Raw genomic sequence first — 16,701 nt, forward strand, 5'->3', positions numbered from 1 at the left:
CCTACAGGCCAGGGTGAGGACCTCCTGAGCATTTTCTATTCCTTAAGGCCCTGCCCGAAAAGAGGAAAACGTGACCACCCACAAAAGCGAGTCTAGCTTCAAAAGCAAACTGCAGAGAAAAGGCCACCTTAACTGCATGCCCAATCTGTGGAGCTCAAGCACTCAGTTTGGCCAGATTGGCAATGTGAGCACCCCATCACATCATCTGGTCCCAAGAACAGCCTGAGATCCAGGCATACTTCCTGACCTGGTCAGGCATGGTCTTCTGGGTCAAAATGATGTTCTCTGCCCTGTGGAAGAGTGCTGAGGACGAAATACCCATTCAAAACAGAAAACTCTGCAATGACCCCAGGACCTCCTTAGCAGCTGAGAAGACGGAGTGAGTGGAGTGCTGCCAGGGGGAGATGACCTCCTCAGTTCCTCCATCGCAGCAGAGGGTGGACCAGGTATCATCTGTATCATGGCCAAAAGCAGGGAGGATCTGCCCTGCAGAGCAGAGCAGTGACAACTCCACATTCCGGCACGTGTGGAATAAAGTCTGTGGAAACTAGAGAGGCGCAAGCACTCATGGTCACTTTGGTCTTAGCAGAAAAGCTACTAAGTTACCATGATTTCCATTAAGAGTTTTAAAACATGTTAAACTCTTTTTTTTTTTTTTTTTTTTGAAACAGAGTTTCGCTCTTGTTGCCCAGGCTAGAGTGCAATGGCGTGACCTCCGGCTCACCACAACCTCTGCCTCCTGGGTTCAAGCAATTCTCCTGCCTCAGCCTCCCGAGTAGCTGGGATTACAGGTGCACGCCACCACGTCTGGGCAATTTTTTTGTATTTTCGGTAGAGATGGGGTTTCACCATGTTGGCCAGACTGGTCTCAAACTCCTGACCTCAGGCAATCCACCCGCCTCGGCCTCCCAAAGTGTTGGGATTACAGGCGTGAGCCATCACGCCTGGCCAACCCTGCCTTAAAATCAATCAATCAATCAATCAGAACATGGTGATGGCGGCAAGAAATAAACTGATTTCATCACAAGGCTTGACTGGCTCAGACACGCTTAACCCACCTACCCACCCAAGAATAAACAGACACAGGACACCCATTTCTCAAGGTATTTTTGTAAAGGAGCCAGATTTGGCAACTAGACTGAAAATCTTCCAAAATTCTGTACAAATGTGTAATATACAAATATACACAAGGCTTTTGCCAAGAAAAGACATCACAACAAATGAGAGGTGGCTTTGGTGTCACATACCACCTACAGCATCTCAAACCCCTAGGAATGTGAGGGGCTGATGGACCACAGCATAGGCTACACATGTAAACACGCTACATTACACTATGTACACTGGAGTATAAAAAACCCACTGTCCTCTCCGGTCTGTTCACAAGCCCTCTGGCGGGAAGGAAGGCCATTCACCAGACAACCCACATAAGGGGAACTTCTTTAAGGTGGGAGGGAGAACCCTGTAGAATGACGTGGTTCACCCTAAGATCTATTAACAGCACAAGGCATGCCCTTAAAGAGACAGGCGGTAAGAGCGAATTCAGGAGATGGACCACTTCTTGTGCTCCTTGTCATCTCTCTCTCTCTCTCTCTCTCTCTCTCTCTCTCTCTCACTCCATCTCAGTGAACCGGGCAAACATGGCTTTCCGGACAGCATCTTTGTAGGAATCGGCGCCCGACAAACCATATGCGCTGCCTTTGGCTCCTAGGCCAGCTCCCTTTAGCCGAACTTGAGCCTGGGAAAGCACAGAGACTGTCAGCTGGGAGGTAGGGTATGGGCTGCTCCACCTCTCACCATGTCCACCCCTTACCCAGCAGGACCACCCACCAGGAGACAGAAGAGAGAAAACTGTACATGAAGACAAGGATTTCTCCAGAAGAGACCAGGAGCAAGTGTAAGGACTGGAGGAATAAAATGGGCTATGGAACACAGCAAATCACCCACCCCTCAATGCCTGCTCAGCAAGCATCCATGCCTAGGAAAGGGCCCCAAAGTACTCCTCTGAAGTGTGGGAAAGGCCTGGTAATTACAGGCACAGATTATACAGGACAGCTCGATGTCAGCAGAACTCACATAAACAGGATGAACATGGTCTACAAGAGTCTGAACTAAGTCGTGCTCCCAGGACAGAGCAGGGGCAATTACAGGTGGAGCTCCTGCCTAGAAGGCCAGTGGGTAGGGGCCTCTGATCCCGGGATATGATACCTCAATGTGGGCTCTGATCAATTTAAAGATTTCTTATCATGGGTGAAAACCCTACTAAATTTTTTTTTTTTTTTTTTTTTTGAGACAGAGTCGCTGTTGCCCAGGCTGGAGTGCAGTGGCGTGATCTCGGCTCACTGCAACCTCCTCCTGCCAGGTTCTAGCAATTCACCTGCCTCAGCCTCCTGAGTAGCTGGGATTACAGGCACACGCTGCCATGCCCAGTTAATATTTTGTATTTTAGTAGAGACAGGGTTTCACCGTGTTGCCCAGGCTGGTCTCAAACTCCTGGGCTCAGGAATCCACCCTCCTCAGCCTCCCAAAGTGCTGGGATTACAGGCGCGAGCTCATGCCTGTAATCTGCCCCTTCATGCTAAGGTAAAGCTGCTCCTGGCTCCCAGGCTCTATGCGTGCTCTGATCTCAACTCTGGAGCCAGCCTATAAGGCTGGCAAACATCAAGGCCTGACCCTACTGCTTACCTCAATGGGAGCCGTAATGCCTTGACACTTTCGTCCCAAGCCAGAGCCTTCCCGCCAGCCCATGGCCTGCAGCATCTTGTTGCCAATGTTACTGTGGTCAATGCCATCTTTGGTGGGTTGCTCGTAATTCCTGCCAGTGGCAAACACACAGTTACTTAAAACAGCCAGGGCCCCAGCTTACGAACTGGAAAATGTGCGCATCACATACACAGTGCCGGCATCAAACTGCTTCTTGCGCTTGGGCTCTGGAGGTTCTGGAATGCCGTACTTCTCCCGTCTTTCTGCAGCTCGGTCTCGGTATTTCATCTACATGGGAGAAAAAACACTGCTGGAAATGTTCACAGACTTCAACCTGTAACCGTCTAATGCACCTATTCAAAACTATCCCCTCAATATTTTTAAATCTGAAGAATGCTTTTTTTTTAGACTGCTCTGAAATACCAAATTCCCTTGTTCCCCTCATCATACCTAGTCATATCTGAAATGTTAAATTTGTAGATATGAATTGTGTGGAACCAGGGGCAGAACTATGTCTCCAACAAGCAGTTTTATTTAATTAGCCACCCTCTGTCAAGCTATTCAACCAGCCCACTGGGCAGTGGGTACAGCTTGCGAAGAGGAAGGCAGAATTGCCCGTTCTCCATAGCATTTGGACAGGCATACCTCCAACATTTGGATAGGCATACCTCCAACATCAAGGAGGCTTCCAGAGACCTGTTCAGCAGTCCCTGGGGAGGTGGAACCATAGATAGTAGGGCAGGAAGGGTGTGGGGAGAAGAAAAGCAAAAGCCTTAACTACAAACACTTCAGAATTATCTCGGGTGGGAGATTTCTAACCCACTTGCTCATTTCTAAACCACAGGCCTCTATTTGCATTTAAATCCCTGCCCACCTGGCCGCCAACCTGCCTTAACCACCAGCACTAACTGCTTGCCCATTATTGTGTCACAGGCTTCTCTCTTGCCTTTGTTCCCAGATCTGCTTGCCATGCCCTGCCCATCCTTCCTTTCATATCACCTGCAATAACCTCATGTCCCTTGGGATTAATTTGAAGCCCCCTTCTTTGCCCATGAAGGCTTCCCTGGCCAGGCCAAACTAGACCACTCTCTCCATAACAAAATCCAGTGTATTTAAGCAGCAAGGTCTGGCATTCAAGACCTGTGAGCAGTCTCGGCAGTGTGCTTTTGCCTTGTGCACCCTTATGATGAAGGGACAATGTGAGGCTCACGAGGCACACAGAGCCTGGGTCTAGGCTACATGAACTACAATGGTCAGATGACAAGGGTATGACAAATCCTTCTACCCTGCCCCTGGGATCTGGAACTAAATGCTACAAATAAAAGCTAAAGGCGATTATCCCAATATCCTCTTCCTTGTGGCACAGTTTCCCATTCACCTCTCTCTCCCTTAGCTCCAAGGCTTCCAGCTCCTGCTCGCTCAGCCTGGATCGTCGGTAGATGTCCATGTTTTGCTACACAAAAGATTTGAAAGACACAGTAAGGACTCAGACCATCTTAATTTGAAATGTCCTAACATTAGTAACATCTACTGTACTTTAAGAGCCAAAGCCCAAACAATACACAATCACATAAAAACTATAGTTCGATGTGTGTGGAGCTGCCAGACTCCCTCCACCGTCATCGGGAACAGCTTTCTGTAAGGCCATCATTAGATGGCAGGTATTTTTGGAACCGTCAGGACTGTTAGGGCACTCAAATTGTCTCACTGCCTCCCCTTGCCCCCTCAGATCAGCTCAGAGAAGCATGGCCACCTTGTGAAGGTCTGAGAGTTGCTGGTGCCTGACTAGGGCATCTTTGTTCGGGAACTGACGCCGGCAGAGCAGACAGGCCATCTTCTTCCAGTCAGCTAGCTTTTCTTCCTCACTCTCAAGTCTCTCCACCAGCTCCTCCTCATTGTCACTGTCACCACTGTAAGCAGCAACCAGACCCCTCTGGGGACAAAAAGAGGACAGGTCACTGGAAATGTACAATAGGAAGATGGCGGTGGCTATGTACCTGGATAAAGTAATGCCTCATCAGAAATGTTAACAAATCCCCATTACTGTATGTCACTTTAGTAGTGAGTCACATTTTGTCAACTGCGTGGAGCAGTAAGGTCCTTGAGTGCTAGGCCTGACAGCCTCCTGGTACCAACCTTCTTGGAGCCTAACAAATGGATTCCTGGGTGATTACCTTTTTCTATTTCTTTTGAGAAGGAGTCTCACTCTGTTGCCCAGCCTGGAGTGCAGTGGCATAACCTCAGCTCACTGCAACCTCCACCTCCCAGGTTCAAGTGATTCAAGTGTCTCAGCCTCCCAAGTAGCTGGGATTACAGGCGCCTGCCACCATCCCTGGCTAATCTTTTGCATTTTTAGTAGAGATGGGGTTTCACCACATTGGTCAGGCTGATCTCGAACTCCTGACCTCAAATGATCCACCTGCCTTGGCCTTGGCCTCCCAAAGTGCTGGGATTACAGGTGTGAGCCACCATGCCACGACTCTTTTTTTTTTTTTTTTTTTTTTTTAAATGAGACAGGGTCTTGCTCACTGCCCAGGCTGGAGTGCAATGGTATGATCCCCAAAAAGTGCAGTGGCTCACTGCAGCCTTGATCTCCTGGGCTCAAGCAATTCTCTTACCTCAGCATCCCAAGTAGCTAGGAGTACAGATGCAAGCCACCACACCCAACTAATTTGTTTCTGATTTTTAGTAGAGACGAAGTCTTGCAATGTTGCCTAGACTGAGTGACTATTTTCAAACCACTGACCACACATAAAAATCCCAAATACAACATATCAGAATAATGGCCCACCCAGACCAGTAACTATCTAGTAAAACAAGCTTTTTCTTGTCTTAATTTTCTCTTTCCAGACCATTAAAACTCTCTACTCACAGATGCAATGAAACTTAATTAACTGAGCTTAGGAATTGAAGCTTCTTTCATCACTCCATCTCATCTGCTCTCACAGAAAACAAAGCCCCAAACATGGAATCTATGTGCAGAAACTGCTCCAATACCCATCAACAGCAATCACATTCAGTTTTAAGTAGGAATCACATTAGCCAAGATGCAGCTGAGCCTTAAAGTGAGACACAAACCACAGATAGGGTCTTTACAACACTGGTGGTACTCCTTACTTTGAGGGGATTCTCCTCATCTCCATTTCGCACCAATTCTGGGATGAGCTGCTGCCTTTCAGCTAAGGCTCCCTGGGAAACAGAGGACAAGCCATGAGACTCAAGTTTTAGGTAAGTTCCCATCATGACGTACTGGCCATTCCTGCTATTACCTTCTTCTCAAAGAGAGCAAAGCCAGCGTCTGCTGCAGCAGATTCTCTCCTTTCTTCTTCCCTCAAGGAATTGACAGGCTGAAAGCTATTTTTAAAGTTTTCTTTCTGCTTATTCAAACTTTTAGCCCAGCGTTCCATGTCTTTGGCGATCTAATGTCAAACAACAAACACCAACAAAAAAATATTTAGTCCCCTGTGCCATGAGAATGAGCCATTAAGGATCTTATCTCAACTATATGCCCTGTAACAAACCCCTTTTACTCTTACTTCCACCTACAAATATTTCCATTAGATGTTATCACATATAACCAAAGTCATTCATAAATACTGCTTGAAAAGCTTTGAGATTTCCAGGGCTTTTTTTTTCCTAAGTACACAGGCTAACTGACAGTCAAGATACGGTAACAATAACAAATTGCAAAATGCTCTAAGAACTTAGTATGAATAAAACGTGGAGCCCAATTTTTAAGAATCCAAATAATACTGACATAAATGCTACAACCCCAAAACCAAGAGTTCAGCCCAATACCTCAATGAGAGAAATATGGGTCATGTTCTAACCTGCTGGGCTGTTTTGCTCTTGGGTTTCTCCTTCTTCTCTTTCCCCTCTTTTACAGGAGGCAGGCCCGTCTGCTGGTGGGAGCTAGACTCTGCAGCTGGCACGTAGGTCTCTTTTTCCCCATCCCAGTAAAGGTACTGCTGGGTTAAGGAATTATAGTAGTACTAGAAAACAACAAACAAAAAACAATTAATGCAGACTTTCTGCTATGCCAGTCGATTACATATTTTGTCAAAAAAAAAAAAAGATAAAATATGTTGTGGACTAGTGATATTTCCTGCCCAGAAAAGACCCTTGGCACACCTTGGTTTAAGTAAAGATGATGAACCACCTAGCAAAGAGGTGTGACGCTGCTAGAGTAAAAATAGAATATGATTTCTTTAAAAAGTTTAGTTCCCAGCCGGGAGCAGTGGCTCATGCCTGTAATCCTAGCACTTTGGGAGGTGGTGGTGGGCAGATCACCCAAGGTCAGGCATTCAAGACCAGCCTGGCCAACATGGTGATAACTCATCTCCACTAAAAATACAAAAATTAGCTGGGCATGATAGCACACCTGTAATCCCAGCTACTCAGGAGGCTGAGGCAAGAGAACTGCTTGAACAACCTGGGAGATGGCGGAGATGGCAGTGAGCCAAGATTGCGCCACTGCACTCCAGTCTGGGCAACAGAGTAAGACTCCATCTCAAAAAAAATGATAATAAAAATTTTAAAAGTCTAGTTCCCATTAATTTAATCCCTGGGCCTACCTAGAGGGCACCCAAAGAGCAATTTGTCTCACTCTGTTCCACAGACTATTTACATAAACCAGGCAGCCAGAAAAGGTGGGCGTGTCATGGAATTCAGACATCTGCCATGACAACAGCTCATCATTGGGCCCATCCACATAGAATCCTGTGGATACCAGGCAACCACACAACCAATAAACACTAGCTCAGAGCTGGAAGGAGGTGTTGGTGAAGGGACCCAAGCTCAGCAGGAATTGCAACAGAGGAGAGGTGTCACATATCCTCTCCTCTATTTTCCAGTCACTCACTCTATCTGCTCAACAGGAACCCAGGAGACAGTGTCTGTCTCTTCTGGGTAAGGTGGCGTGGCTAACAGACACAACTTCTTCTTCTTTTTTTTTTTTTTTAAAATGGAGTCTCGCTCCGTCACCCAGGCTGGAGTGCAGTGGCGCGATCTTGGCTTACTGCAAGCTCCACCTCCCGGGTTCACGCCATTCTCCTGCCTCAGCCTCCTGAGTAGCTGGGACTACAGGCGTTTGCCACCACGCCCGGCTAATTTTTTCGTATTTTTTTTTTTTTTTTTTTAGTAGAGACGGGGTTTCACTGTGTTAGCCAGGATGGTCTCAATCTCCTGACCTAGTGATCCTCCCGTCTTGGCCTCCCAAAGTGCTGGGATTACAGGCGTGAGCCACCACGCCCAGCCTACAGACACAACTTCTAAGGCCACCAAAGAGAGCTGACAGGGAAAAAAAAAAAAAAAAAAAAAATAACTGAGAGGGAAATAAATGGCCAGGCTGGCCTGCTTAGGCACGTCGCACACAGTTTCACACTTCAATCTCTTAGAAACCACAACCCATCAATGCCAAGTTCCTGTTAAAAATACTTATTTTACTGTTCTATATATACAGCTCGCGGTCATAAATAGAGTTATTTATGGGGTGTTAAAGTTGTTTTTCCCTTTTAAAAGTTATATATGCCACCAAAAATAAAATATCACTCCATACATCTGCTAAATTCTACCCTCAAGAATACACAGGGACGCAAAGTAAAGGATGCTGGACACAAAAGGTCATCTATTGTCTGACTCCACTTACATGAAATGTCAAGAACAGAGGGCTGGGCACGGTGGCTCATGCCTGTAATCCTGGCACTTTGGAGGCTGAGGCGGGTGGATCACTTAAGGTCAGGAGTTCGAGACCAGCCTGGCAAACAAGGTGAAACCCTGTCTCAACTACAAAAATTAGCTGGGTGTGGTGAGCGCCTGTAATCCCAGCTACCAGCTACCTCAGGAGGCTGAGGCAGGAGCATCGCTTGAACCCAGGAGGTGGAGGCTGCAGTGAGCCAAGATCGTGCCACAAAAAAAAAAAAAAAAAAAAAAAAGCAAATCCATAGAGACAGAGAGTAGATTAGTAGTTACTGGAGGAGAGTACAGAATGGGGAGTGACTGTTTAACAGGTACAGGGTTTCTTCTTGGAGTGATGAAAATGTTCTGAGATTAGTGGTCAGTTACACAACACTGTGAATATACTAAAAGCCACTGATTTGTACACTCTAAAAGGTTAAACAATAGGGAGAAAAGTATAATTTAAAATTTCTAGCTAGGTCTTTCCATAAATTGTAACTTGACAAAATAATCTATGGCAACAGAAATCAAAATAGTGGTTAATGAAGACATAGGTTACTGACCAGCAATGGGCATGAGGATTAGGTGGGCTGGGAATAAGTGGTGGTATATATACACATGTAATATACAAATGTATAGACATGTAAACATTCAAAGAATTGCACATTTCTGTTTTGTGTATTTTTCTGTGTGTATATTATACCTCAAAACATTTTTTAACCCTAAAATTAAAACTTACAATCTCCAAATAAAAATTACATTTTGGTGGCTTTGAAGAAGTTAAAACTAATCTGAGTCATATATTCTTTTGCAGGAAATGTTTCATTTTATGCCTCATAAATGCACTAAGCGAAACTACTTCTAGTGAAATTGAGGAGGAAAGCAGCACATTTACTTGCGAGTTGGGGTCATAATAGAGCCCTGTCGTCGGATCATAGTAATATCCTGAAGATTCATCATACTGGTAAGTGGACGTGTCAGGTACTGCTGCAAAAACAAAATCCAGCATACAGTCATTCCAGGTAAGAAATTAGCTTTATTTCAAATTCTAAGCCAGTGAGATGCAGCACGCCTAACGTTTCTTCTCTGTCTCACATCCCCAAGTGTCCCTCTGACACCCGCAAAGGGAGAAGAACTCTCATTAAACAAAGACAACAACTACGACCTTCCAACTGTCAACAGCCCCATGAGGTTTGGCTTACCATATTTGGTACCAGGAACTACACCAGTAGGGGAAGCGGCTGGGGCCTGTGTACTTGTGCTAGTGCTAGGCTGTGCTTCCTCAGTCTGGAAAGAACAGCAGCTTCAATATAATTTCAACTGTAAAGCCTTTTAAGAGAGCTAAATCACTGCAATCATCCAGGAGGAAGGGCTCCCCTGACAGACACACTGTAGCAATAATCTAAGGCAATCCCTCAGCAAAACACATGTTGACAACTTTCTTGCTTTCTTTTTCAAGAGGAGTCTTGCTCTGTTGCCCAAACTGGACTGCAGTGGCGCAATTTTGGCTCACTGCAACCTCCGTCTCCGGGGTTCAAGCAATTCTCCTGCCTCAGCCTCCCGAGTAGCTGGGATTACAGGCGTGTGCCACCACGCCCGGCTAATTTTTGTATTTTTAGTAGAGACGGGGTTTCACCATGTTGGCCAGGCTGGTCTTGAACCCCTGACCCTGTGATCCGCCCGCCTTGGCCTCCCAAAGTGCTGGGATTACAGGCGTGAGCCACTGCGCCCGGCGACAACTTACTTTTTTTTTTTGAGACGGAGTCTCGCTCTGTCGCCCAGGCTGGAGTGCAGTGGCACCATCTTGGCTCACTGCAAGCTCCGCTTCCCAGGTTCACGCCATTCTCCTGCCTCAGCCTCCCAAGTAGCTGGGAATACAGGCGCCCGCCACCACGCCCGGCTAATTTTTTTGTATTTTTAGTAGAGACGGGTTTCACCGTGTTAGCCAGGATGGTCTTGATCTCCTAACCACCCGCCTTGGCCTCCCAAAGTGCTGGGATTACAGGCGCGAGCCACCACGCCTGGCCCCGGCGACAACTTTCTAAAGGTCAAGCACGCATAAAGTATAAATACACAGTTGAAATTTTATATTTAAAATATACATGCACATATATATCATAAAATTAATATTTTAAGACAACAGAAAGAAATAAGGTTGAAGTGTGTATTACTCAATCCTGGCTCATATAACAGGAAAGGGTAATACTTGTATAGCAAAACAAAATTTCCCCATCAGCCACGAGTTCTGTATATAGGACAACAGGATTACCGGAGAGCCAGGTGGATTGGAGGTTTGATTATACAGCTGAGGACTCTGGGACACCACAGCCGCTGAGGTGGTGGTCACTGCTGTGCCTGATGATAAACACAAGTGTTAGGGAAAGTCAAGGCACTGAATGCCAACCCAAACATCTTTATTTGTAATGCCCAATCTAGCCTTCTTCTGTCATTGTATATGTCAGTTCTTCATAAGCTGATTCCCACTAAGTACCCTGGAATCTGTGACATTTTCATTTTCTTATAATTCTACTAGATGTGATATACAAAGTTAAGGATTCTGTATCATGGCTAAGAAAAAGAGAAGAGGCCGGGTGCAGTGGCTCAGGCCTGTAATCCCAGCACTTTGGAAGGAAGAGGCGAGCCGATCACGAGGTCAGGAGATTGAGACCATCCTGGCTAACACGGTGAAACCCCGTCTCTACTAAAAATACAAAAAATTAGCCGGGAGTGGTGGCGGGCACCTGTAGTCCCAGCTACTTGTGAGGCTAAGGCAGGAGAATGGCGTGAACCTGGGAGGCAGAGCTTGCAGTGAACCAAGATCACGCCACTGCACTCCAGCCTGGGCGACAGAGCGAGACTCCGTCTCAAAAAAAAAAAAAAGAGAAAAGAAAGAGAAGAAAGGATCTATATTTGCTCTGGGGTTGAGAAAGATTTAACTCACAAGGCTTTTTAAAGCCTGAAACAAAAATTAAAGCCAAGGCTTCTTAGAGTAGCTCTTCTGATTGATGTCTGAGCACCAGTCTCCAGGGCCACATCCTCTCTGCTCACCTGAACTTATGTGGGCACCCATGACTCCTAACACAGAGAGGGGAAATACAGAGTTGAATTCCAAGAATTAAACTCATCACAACATGGTCTCTAAGACCTTGTATTAACTCCTGGTGTACACAAATAACCATATTCTTCCCCAGAACCTTGGGTACATGATGACAGCCCTGAATATGACCCCTACATTCTTTTTTTTTTTCTTTCTGAGACAGAATCTCACTCTGTCGCCCAGGCTGGAGTGCAGTGGCGTAATCTCAGCTCACTGCAATCTCTGCCGCTCAGGTTCAAGCAATTCTCCTGCCTCAGCCTCCTGAGTAGCTGGGATTACAGGCGCCTGCCACCGCACCTGGCTAATTTCTGTAGTTTTAGCTAAGATGGGGTTTCACCATGTTGGCCAGGCTGGTCTTGAACTCCTGACCTCGTGATCCACCTGCCTTGGCCTCCCAAAGTGCTGGGATTACAGGCATAAGCCACCGTGCCCTGCCATGCCCCCTACAATCTTACAGAGAAATGGACTTGTAGCTCTACAGTTAGGACATCTAATCATATTTCTTCAACTGTAAGTGCTTAAACAAAAGGTAAAAAGGAGATGAAGTTTACTACCTGATGCAGATGATGCATCAGATTCCAATCCTCCAGCTTGTTGTTGATAAAACTGCTGATAATCCTGTGAATACTGAAGAAAAGTCCACCATTAAAGCTGCTATTCTCAGACACACTCTGAAAGACTATAAGGTGGATGCTGCTAAAATCTACCTACCTGAGCATATTGGGCATAGCCATCTTGACCTGGCTGCAGATAACTGTAGTCAACACTGCCTCCTTCACCACTTTGAGACTACAAAACATCAAAATGAGACAAAGACAAACTTAGTAGGCATTAAGGAAAAAAATTCAGAAGTCCCTAAAAATGAGCTCGTGATGCTGGGTGCTGTGGCTCACAGCTGTAATCCCAGCACTTTGGGAGGCTGAGGTGGGTGGGTCACCTGAGGTCAGGAGTTGTCAGGACCAGCCTGGCCAACGTGGTGAAATCCCATCTCTACTAAAATACAAAAATTAGCCGGGTGTGGTGGCAGGTGCCTGTAATCCCAGCTACTCAAGAGGCTGAGACAGAAGAATCGCTTGAACCTGGAAGGTGGAGCTTGCGGTGAGCCAAGATCGCACCATTGCACTCCAGCCCGGGTGACGAGAGTGACACTCTGTCTCAAAAAAGAAAAAAAAAAAAAAGAGCTCGTATTGCGAGTACCACAGGAGAGGTCATGTCCGTGAATCTGGGCACCACCACCACACTACCTTGAGCAAAAAGATCCTCGATCTTACCTGGGTGGATGACCACTGAGCAGCAGCAATAGCTGTACTAGCTACAGAGAAGGCGCTGACGCGGTTACCATCCGAGAGGACCAAGTCTCTGAAACCACAAAGATCCAATCATGTGATTCTATCTCAGTATTCCCAAAATTAGTGCCCCTATACCACCAACTGATTCACTCCACCCTTCGTCAGTTCTCAGATGCCAGCAAGGCCACATTTCATAGGGGGAGGGCTCTTCATGGGGAAATTCCTCAGTAAGCAAGTGGCCCTGTAGTATCATTGTTCTACCTTGTAACCTGCCATCTAATAAAGAGTTTTTTGGATGTGCAATGATACTAAAAAAAGGGAAATTTACCATGTTAGAGTTAAGCACTATATACATGAAATTATTAGCATGCTGTTCTGGAAGGAATGGGTTATTTCTGGATGGGTTAGCACTATACTGCCGCAGTTTGCAAAGCATGTGTTCTCAACCCATCTGCCATACTTGCCTTTCTCCTGATCTGAAACCATTTCAGGCAACTTCATCAACTGGTTATACAGGACAGTAGGGAATAATCACTAAAAGAAGACAAACGTGTCCCTCCTGGCCTTGGCAATCAGGGAGGATCACAGTGTCTCAACATACTTGGGGCACAGGCTTGGTGTTCAGTTAGCACACTGTACAAATGTGCAGATGCAGTAGTTTGAAATAAGGACAATGAAGCCACTCACTTTCTGGCACTTTTGGCAAAATCAACCCCAATAGTTTTGCCATCAATTTTCAAAGGAGGATGGAGACTCTGTAATATCTGAAGCAGCTGAGAAGCATCCTGAAGGAGAATGTGAAGAAAAAAATGTGTAATTAAAAATCTCTCCCTACCATCCACCCCATTCAAAGTAGTTTTCTATTAAAAAAAAAAAAAAAAAAAGGGGGGGGCAATTAATTCCTTATTGTGTTTGCAGATATGAAACCTCAAGAAAGGAATACCTCTCTTTCCTCTAAGATGTGAAGGTTTCCGGTATTACCAAAAGAGCAAATGCTAAACCAATCTGAAACAAAGTACATCTAGCACTTGGGAGGCTGAGGTGAGCGGATAACTTGAAGTCAGGAGTTCGAGACCAGCCTGGCCAACATGGCAAAAACCCGTCTCTACTAAAAATACAAAAATTAGCTGCACGTGGCCAGGTGCGGTGGCTCACCCCTGTAATCCCAGCACTTTGGGAGGCCGAAGTGGGTGGATCACGAGGTCACGAGATCGAGATCATCCTGGCTAACACGGTGAAACCCCGTCTCTACTAAAAATACAAAAAATTAGCCGGGCGTGGTGGCGAGCGCCTGTAATCCCAGATACTCAGGAGGCTGAGGCAGGAGAATGGCGTGAACCCTGGGGAGGTGGAGCTTGCAGTGAGCAGAGATCACATCACTGCACTCCATCCAGCCTGGGCGACAGAGCGAGACTCCCTCTCCAGAAAGAAAGAAAAAAAAAAAAAAAAAAAAGCTGGGCGTGGTGGCGGGCACCTGTAATCCCAGCTACTCAGGAGGCTGAGGCAGGATAATCACTTGAACCCCGGAGGCAGAGGTTGCTGTGATCCGAGATGGTGCCACTGCACTCCAGCCTGGGCAACAGTAAGACTCCATCCCAAAAAAGAACAACAACAACAAAAAACAAAGTACAAAGGACTAAACTGTGGCTCAAAAAATTCTGCCCGTTGCCTATAGGTATACACATTATTTTTACTACTTACTGAAGTCATCAGTCCTGTAATTTAGCAGTGCAAAAACTGTCATTAGGGAGCCTTGCATCTTGGGCTTCAGGAGCCTCAGACAGTTTCAAAACTGGATGAACCACATTTGCCTCTTAAAGCTGTTTCTTTTAAAAAGGAAAGAATCGATGAGAACCTCACCATTGCAGAAGACAGCTGCACAAATGCGAAGCCTCTGTTCTGCTGGGTCTGTTTGTCTTTTATGAGGCGGATGTTATTGACTGCTAAAGACGCGTAAGGAGACAGTGCTGTCATGATGGAATCCACCACAGTGTGCGGAGCTATGTTCCGAAGAATGATCGCTAGGGGTAAATGAGACAAATGACATACACCTGCATTCCCACCACCAATGTACCAATGTTTTCCAAGACAGGGTCAAGTACAAACAAATCCATCTGGGACATTCCTAATATATTTTCTACCCTGACATGGAGAAGATTCTAAATATCCAGTCTTTTAAGGGACAACCCAAAGCTGCTGCTGCTCCTTAAAAAAGGGTAGGAGAACAGAAATTTCCAAATGAGGTCAATTTTTTTTTTTTGAGACGGAGTAGCTGGGATTACAGGTGCGTGCCACCACACTCGGCTAATTTTTTGTATTTTTAGTAGAGACAGGGTTTCACCGTGTTAGCCAGGATGGTCTCCATCTCCTGACAACTGAGGTCAATTTTTAACATGAAGACCAAAAGATCAAGTATGAACTTACTATCACAGTAGTAATCCACAGACTGAACCGACTCTGTGGTTCCAGGAGGCACTTCCTGTTCAGAGTCTAGAAGGTAAAGTGATCCAATTAGAGACAAACAACTAATGTATTTTCACCAAAAAAATACATTAAAATCCCCACAAGTTTTTATTTTAACCACACAAAACAATCGTTTTTTTTCTTTTTTAAGCATTTGTGCCTATAGTAAAACCTCATTAATTGTGACATGGTTAACACAGAATGCAAACTTTGGGCCACAGTGGGACTGACACTACCCTGCACTAAAGAAAGGCAGATGCAGAATGCAAACCAGGTGAGCACACTTAATTCTAGAAAACAAAAGAACTCTCTGTGCTCTCACAATCATGAGCAGCATTATCTAACCTAAGGGAAAAGATTTAAAGAAAACAGACAAGTTGTTTAAGTACACTAAAATCTATACTTTTCCTCAGGCTCACAGTTAACAACCCTATTTGTCAGATTTTTGTTTTGTTTTTTTTGAGAGGCGGGGTCTTGTTTGTTGCCCAGGCTGGAGTGCAGTGGTATGACCATAGCTAACTGCAGCCTTCAACTCCTGGACTCAAGCAATCCTCTCACCTAAATCTTCTGAGTAGCTAGGACTACAGGTGTGTGCCACCACACCCAGATAATTTAAAATTTCTTTTTTTGTAGAGGCAGGGTCTTGCTATCTCTTGCCAGGCTGGTATTGAACTCCTGTCCTCAAGTGATCTTCCCACCTTGGCCTTGCAAAGTGGTGGGATTACAGTGAGCCACCGCTCCCTGCCCCACTTAGTAGGTTTTAATGCATATTGCAAACAGCTGAATCCAGTCTTACCAAACTTGTCTGCTCCACATCGGAAGCATTTTAGTCTTTTCCTGAAATTGTTAAGGCAGCACTGAAAAAAAAAGTTTTATCTGTAATTATTTCTCACATTAGGCCAGGCTTTCTAGTAACAATAACAGTGGGGCCACGGGTAGGTCCCAGTAACTAACAGAAAAGCAGAAAGTCTCGTGTAGCTGAGACATGGGGATATAACCTAAAAAATTCAGAATGTAACACTGTTAAAATCTCCCAAGAAAAACAAAGTTTGTTGTATGTTGAAGAAGAATCCCATTATTATCAAGCCGAGGAAAGGGTTCAGTTAATTTGAAAACTCTACAGCAAGCCACTGGTGAAGTTCTTCCTTGTATCAACAGAGCACTATACATCCCATCCTACATACACAAACACAAGGTAAACTAACCACTGTCTAGTCCCCTACTGGACAGGGGACAGAGTTTGAGCACTCTCAAAATATCAATGTCAACATTCAAGTTCAAAATGGTAAACCTTATATAACTTTAGCAGGGTTCTCAACTATTTTGGTTAATACAGTTAAGAGACTACGCCAAAAACTGAGAGCTCTAGAATTCAATAAACAGTAACGTGAAACACACCTAAAATCTTAATCACTGGGCTTAGAACCTGCATCTTTTTTGTTGTCCTTTTTTGTTTTTTGAGACAGAGTCTCACTC

The 16,701-nt window shown here is 45.4% G+C and overlaps 1 protein-coding gene across 3 annotated transcripts in view; it reads right to left on the reverse strand.

Annotated features, from left to right (window-relative positions):
- Positions 1–1,090: 1,090 nt before the first annotated feature.
- The window catches only part of RBM5 (RNA binding motif protein 5), a 30,412-nt gene continuing 14,801 nt past the window's right edge, over positions 1,091–16,701 (reverse strand). For 2 of the 3 annotated variants that reach the window (XM_054481967.1, XM_063661103.1), the window contains 18 exons: positions 16,022–16,082; positions 15,187–15,252; positions 14,623–14,783; positions 13,450–13,547; positions 12,745–12,832; positions 12,185–12,262; positions 12,028–12,100; positions 10,646–10,731; positions 9,579–9,663; positions 9,272–9,363; positions 6,531–6,692; positions 5,970–6,119; positions 5,818–5,889; positions 4,454–4,633; positions 4,079–4,153; positions 2,891–2,988; positions 2,683–2,812; positions 1,091–1,735 (listed from right to left, as the gene is read on the reverse strand). In XM_054481967.1, coding sequence (XP_054337942.1) covers positions 1,610–1,735; positions 2,683–2,812; positions 2,891–2,988; positions 4,079–4,153; positions 4,454–4,633; positions 5,818–5,889; positions 5,970–6,119; positions 6,531–6,692; positions 9,272–9,363; positions 9,579–9,663; positions 10,646–10,731; positions 12,028–12,100; positions 12,185–12,262; positions 12,745–12,832; positions 13,450–13,547; positions 14,623–14,783; positions 15,187–15,252; positions 16,022–16,082 — 1,881 coding nt within the window. In that variant the 3' untranslated portion in view covers positions 1,091–1,609. The remainder of the gene's footprint in view (positions 1,736–2,682; positions 2,813–2,890; positions 2,989–4,078; positions 4,154–4,453; positions 4,634–5,817; positions 5,890–5,969; positions 6,120–6,530; positions 6,693–9,271; positions 9,364–9,578; positions 9,664–10,645; positions 10,732–12,027; positions 12,101–12,184; positions 12,263–12,744; positions 12,833–13,449; positions 13,548–14,622; positions 14,784–15,186; positions 15,253–16,021; positions 16,083–16,701) is intronic. The other variant, XM_063661102.1, reaches the window with a different exon arrangement.

This window comes from Pongo pygmaeus, chromosome 2 (assembly GCF_028885625.2).
Source record: "Pongo pygmaeus isolate AG05252 chromosome 2, NHGRI_mPonPyg2-v2.0_pri, whole genome shotgun sequence".
NCBI classification, from domain to species: domain Eukaryota; kingdom Metazoa; phylum Chordata; class Mammalia; order Primates; family Hominidae; genus Pongo; species Pongo pygmaeus.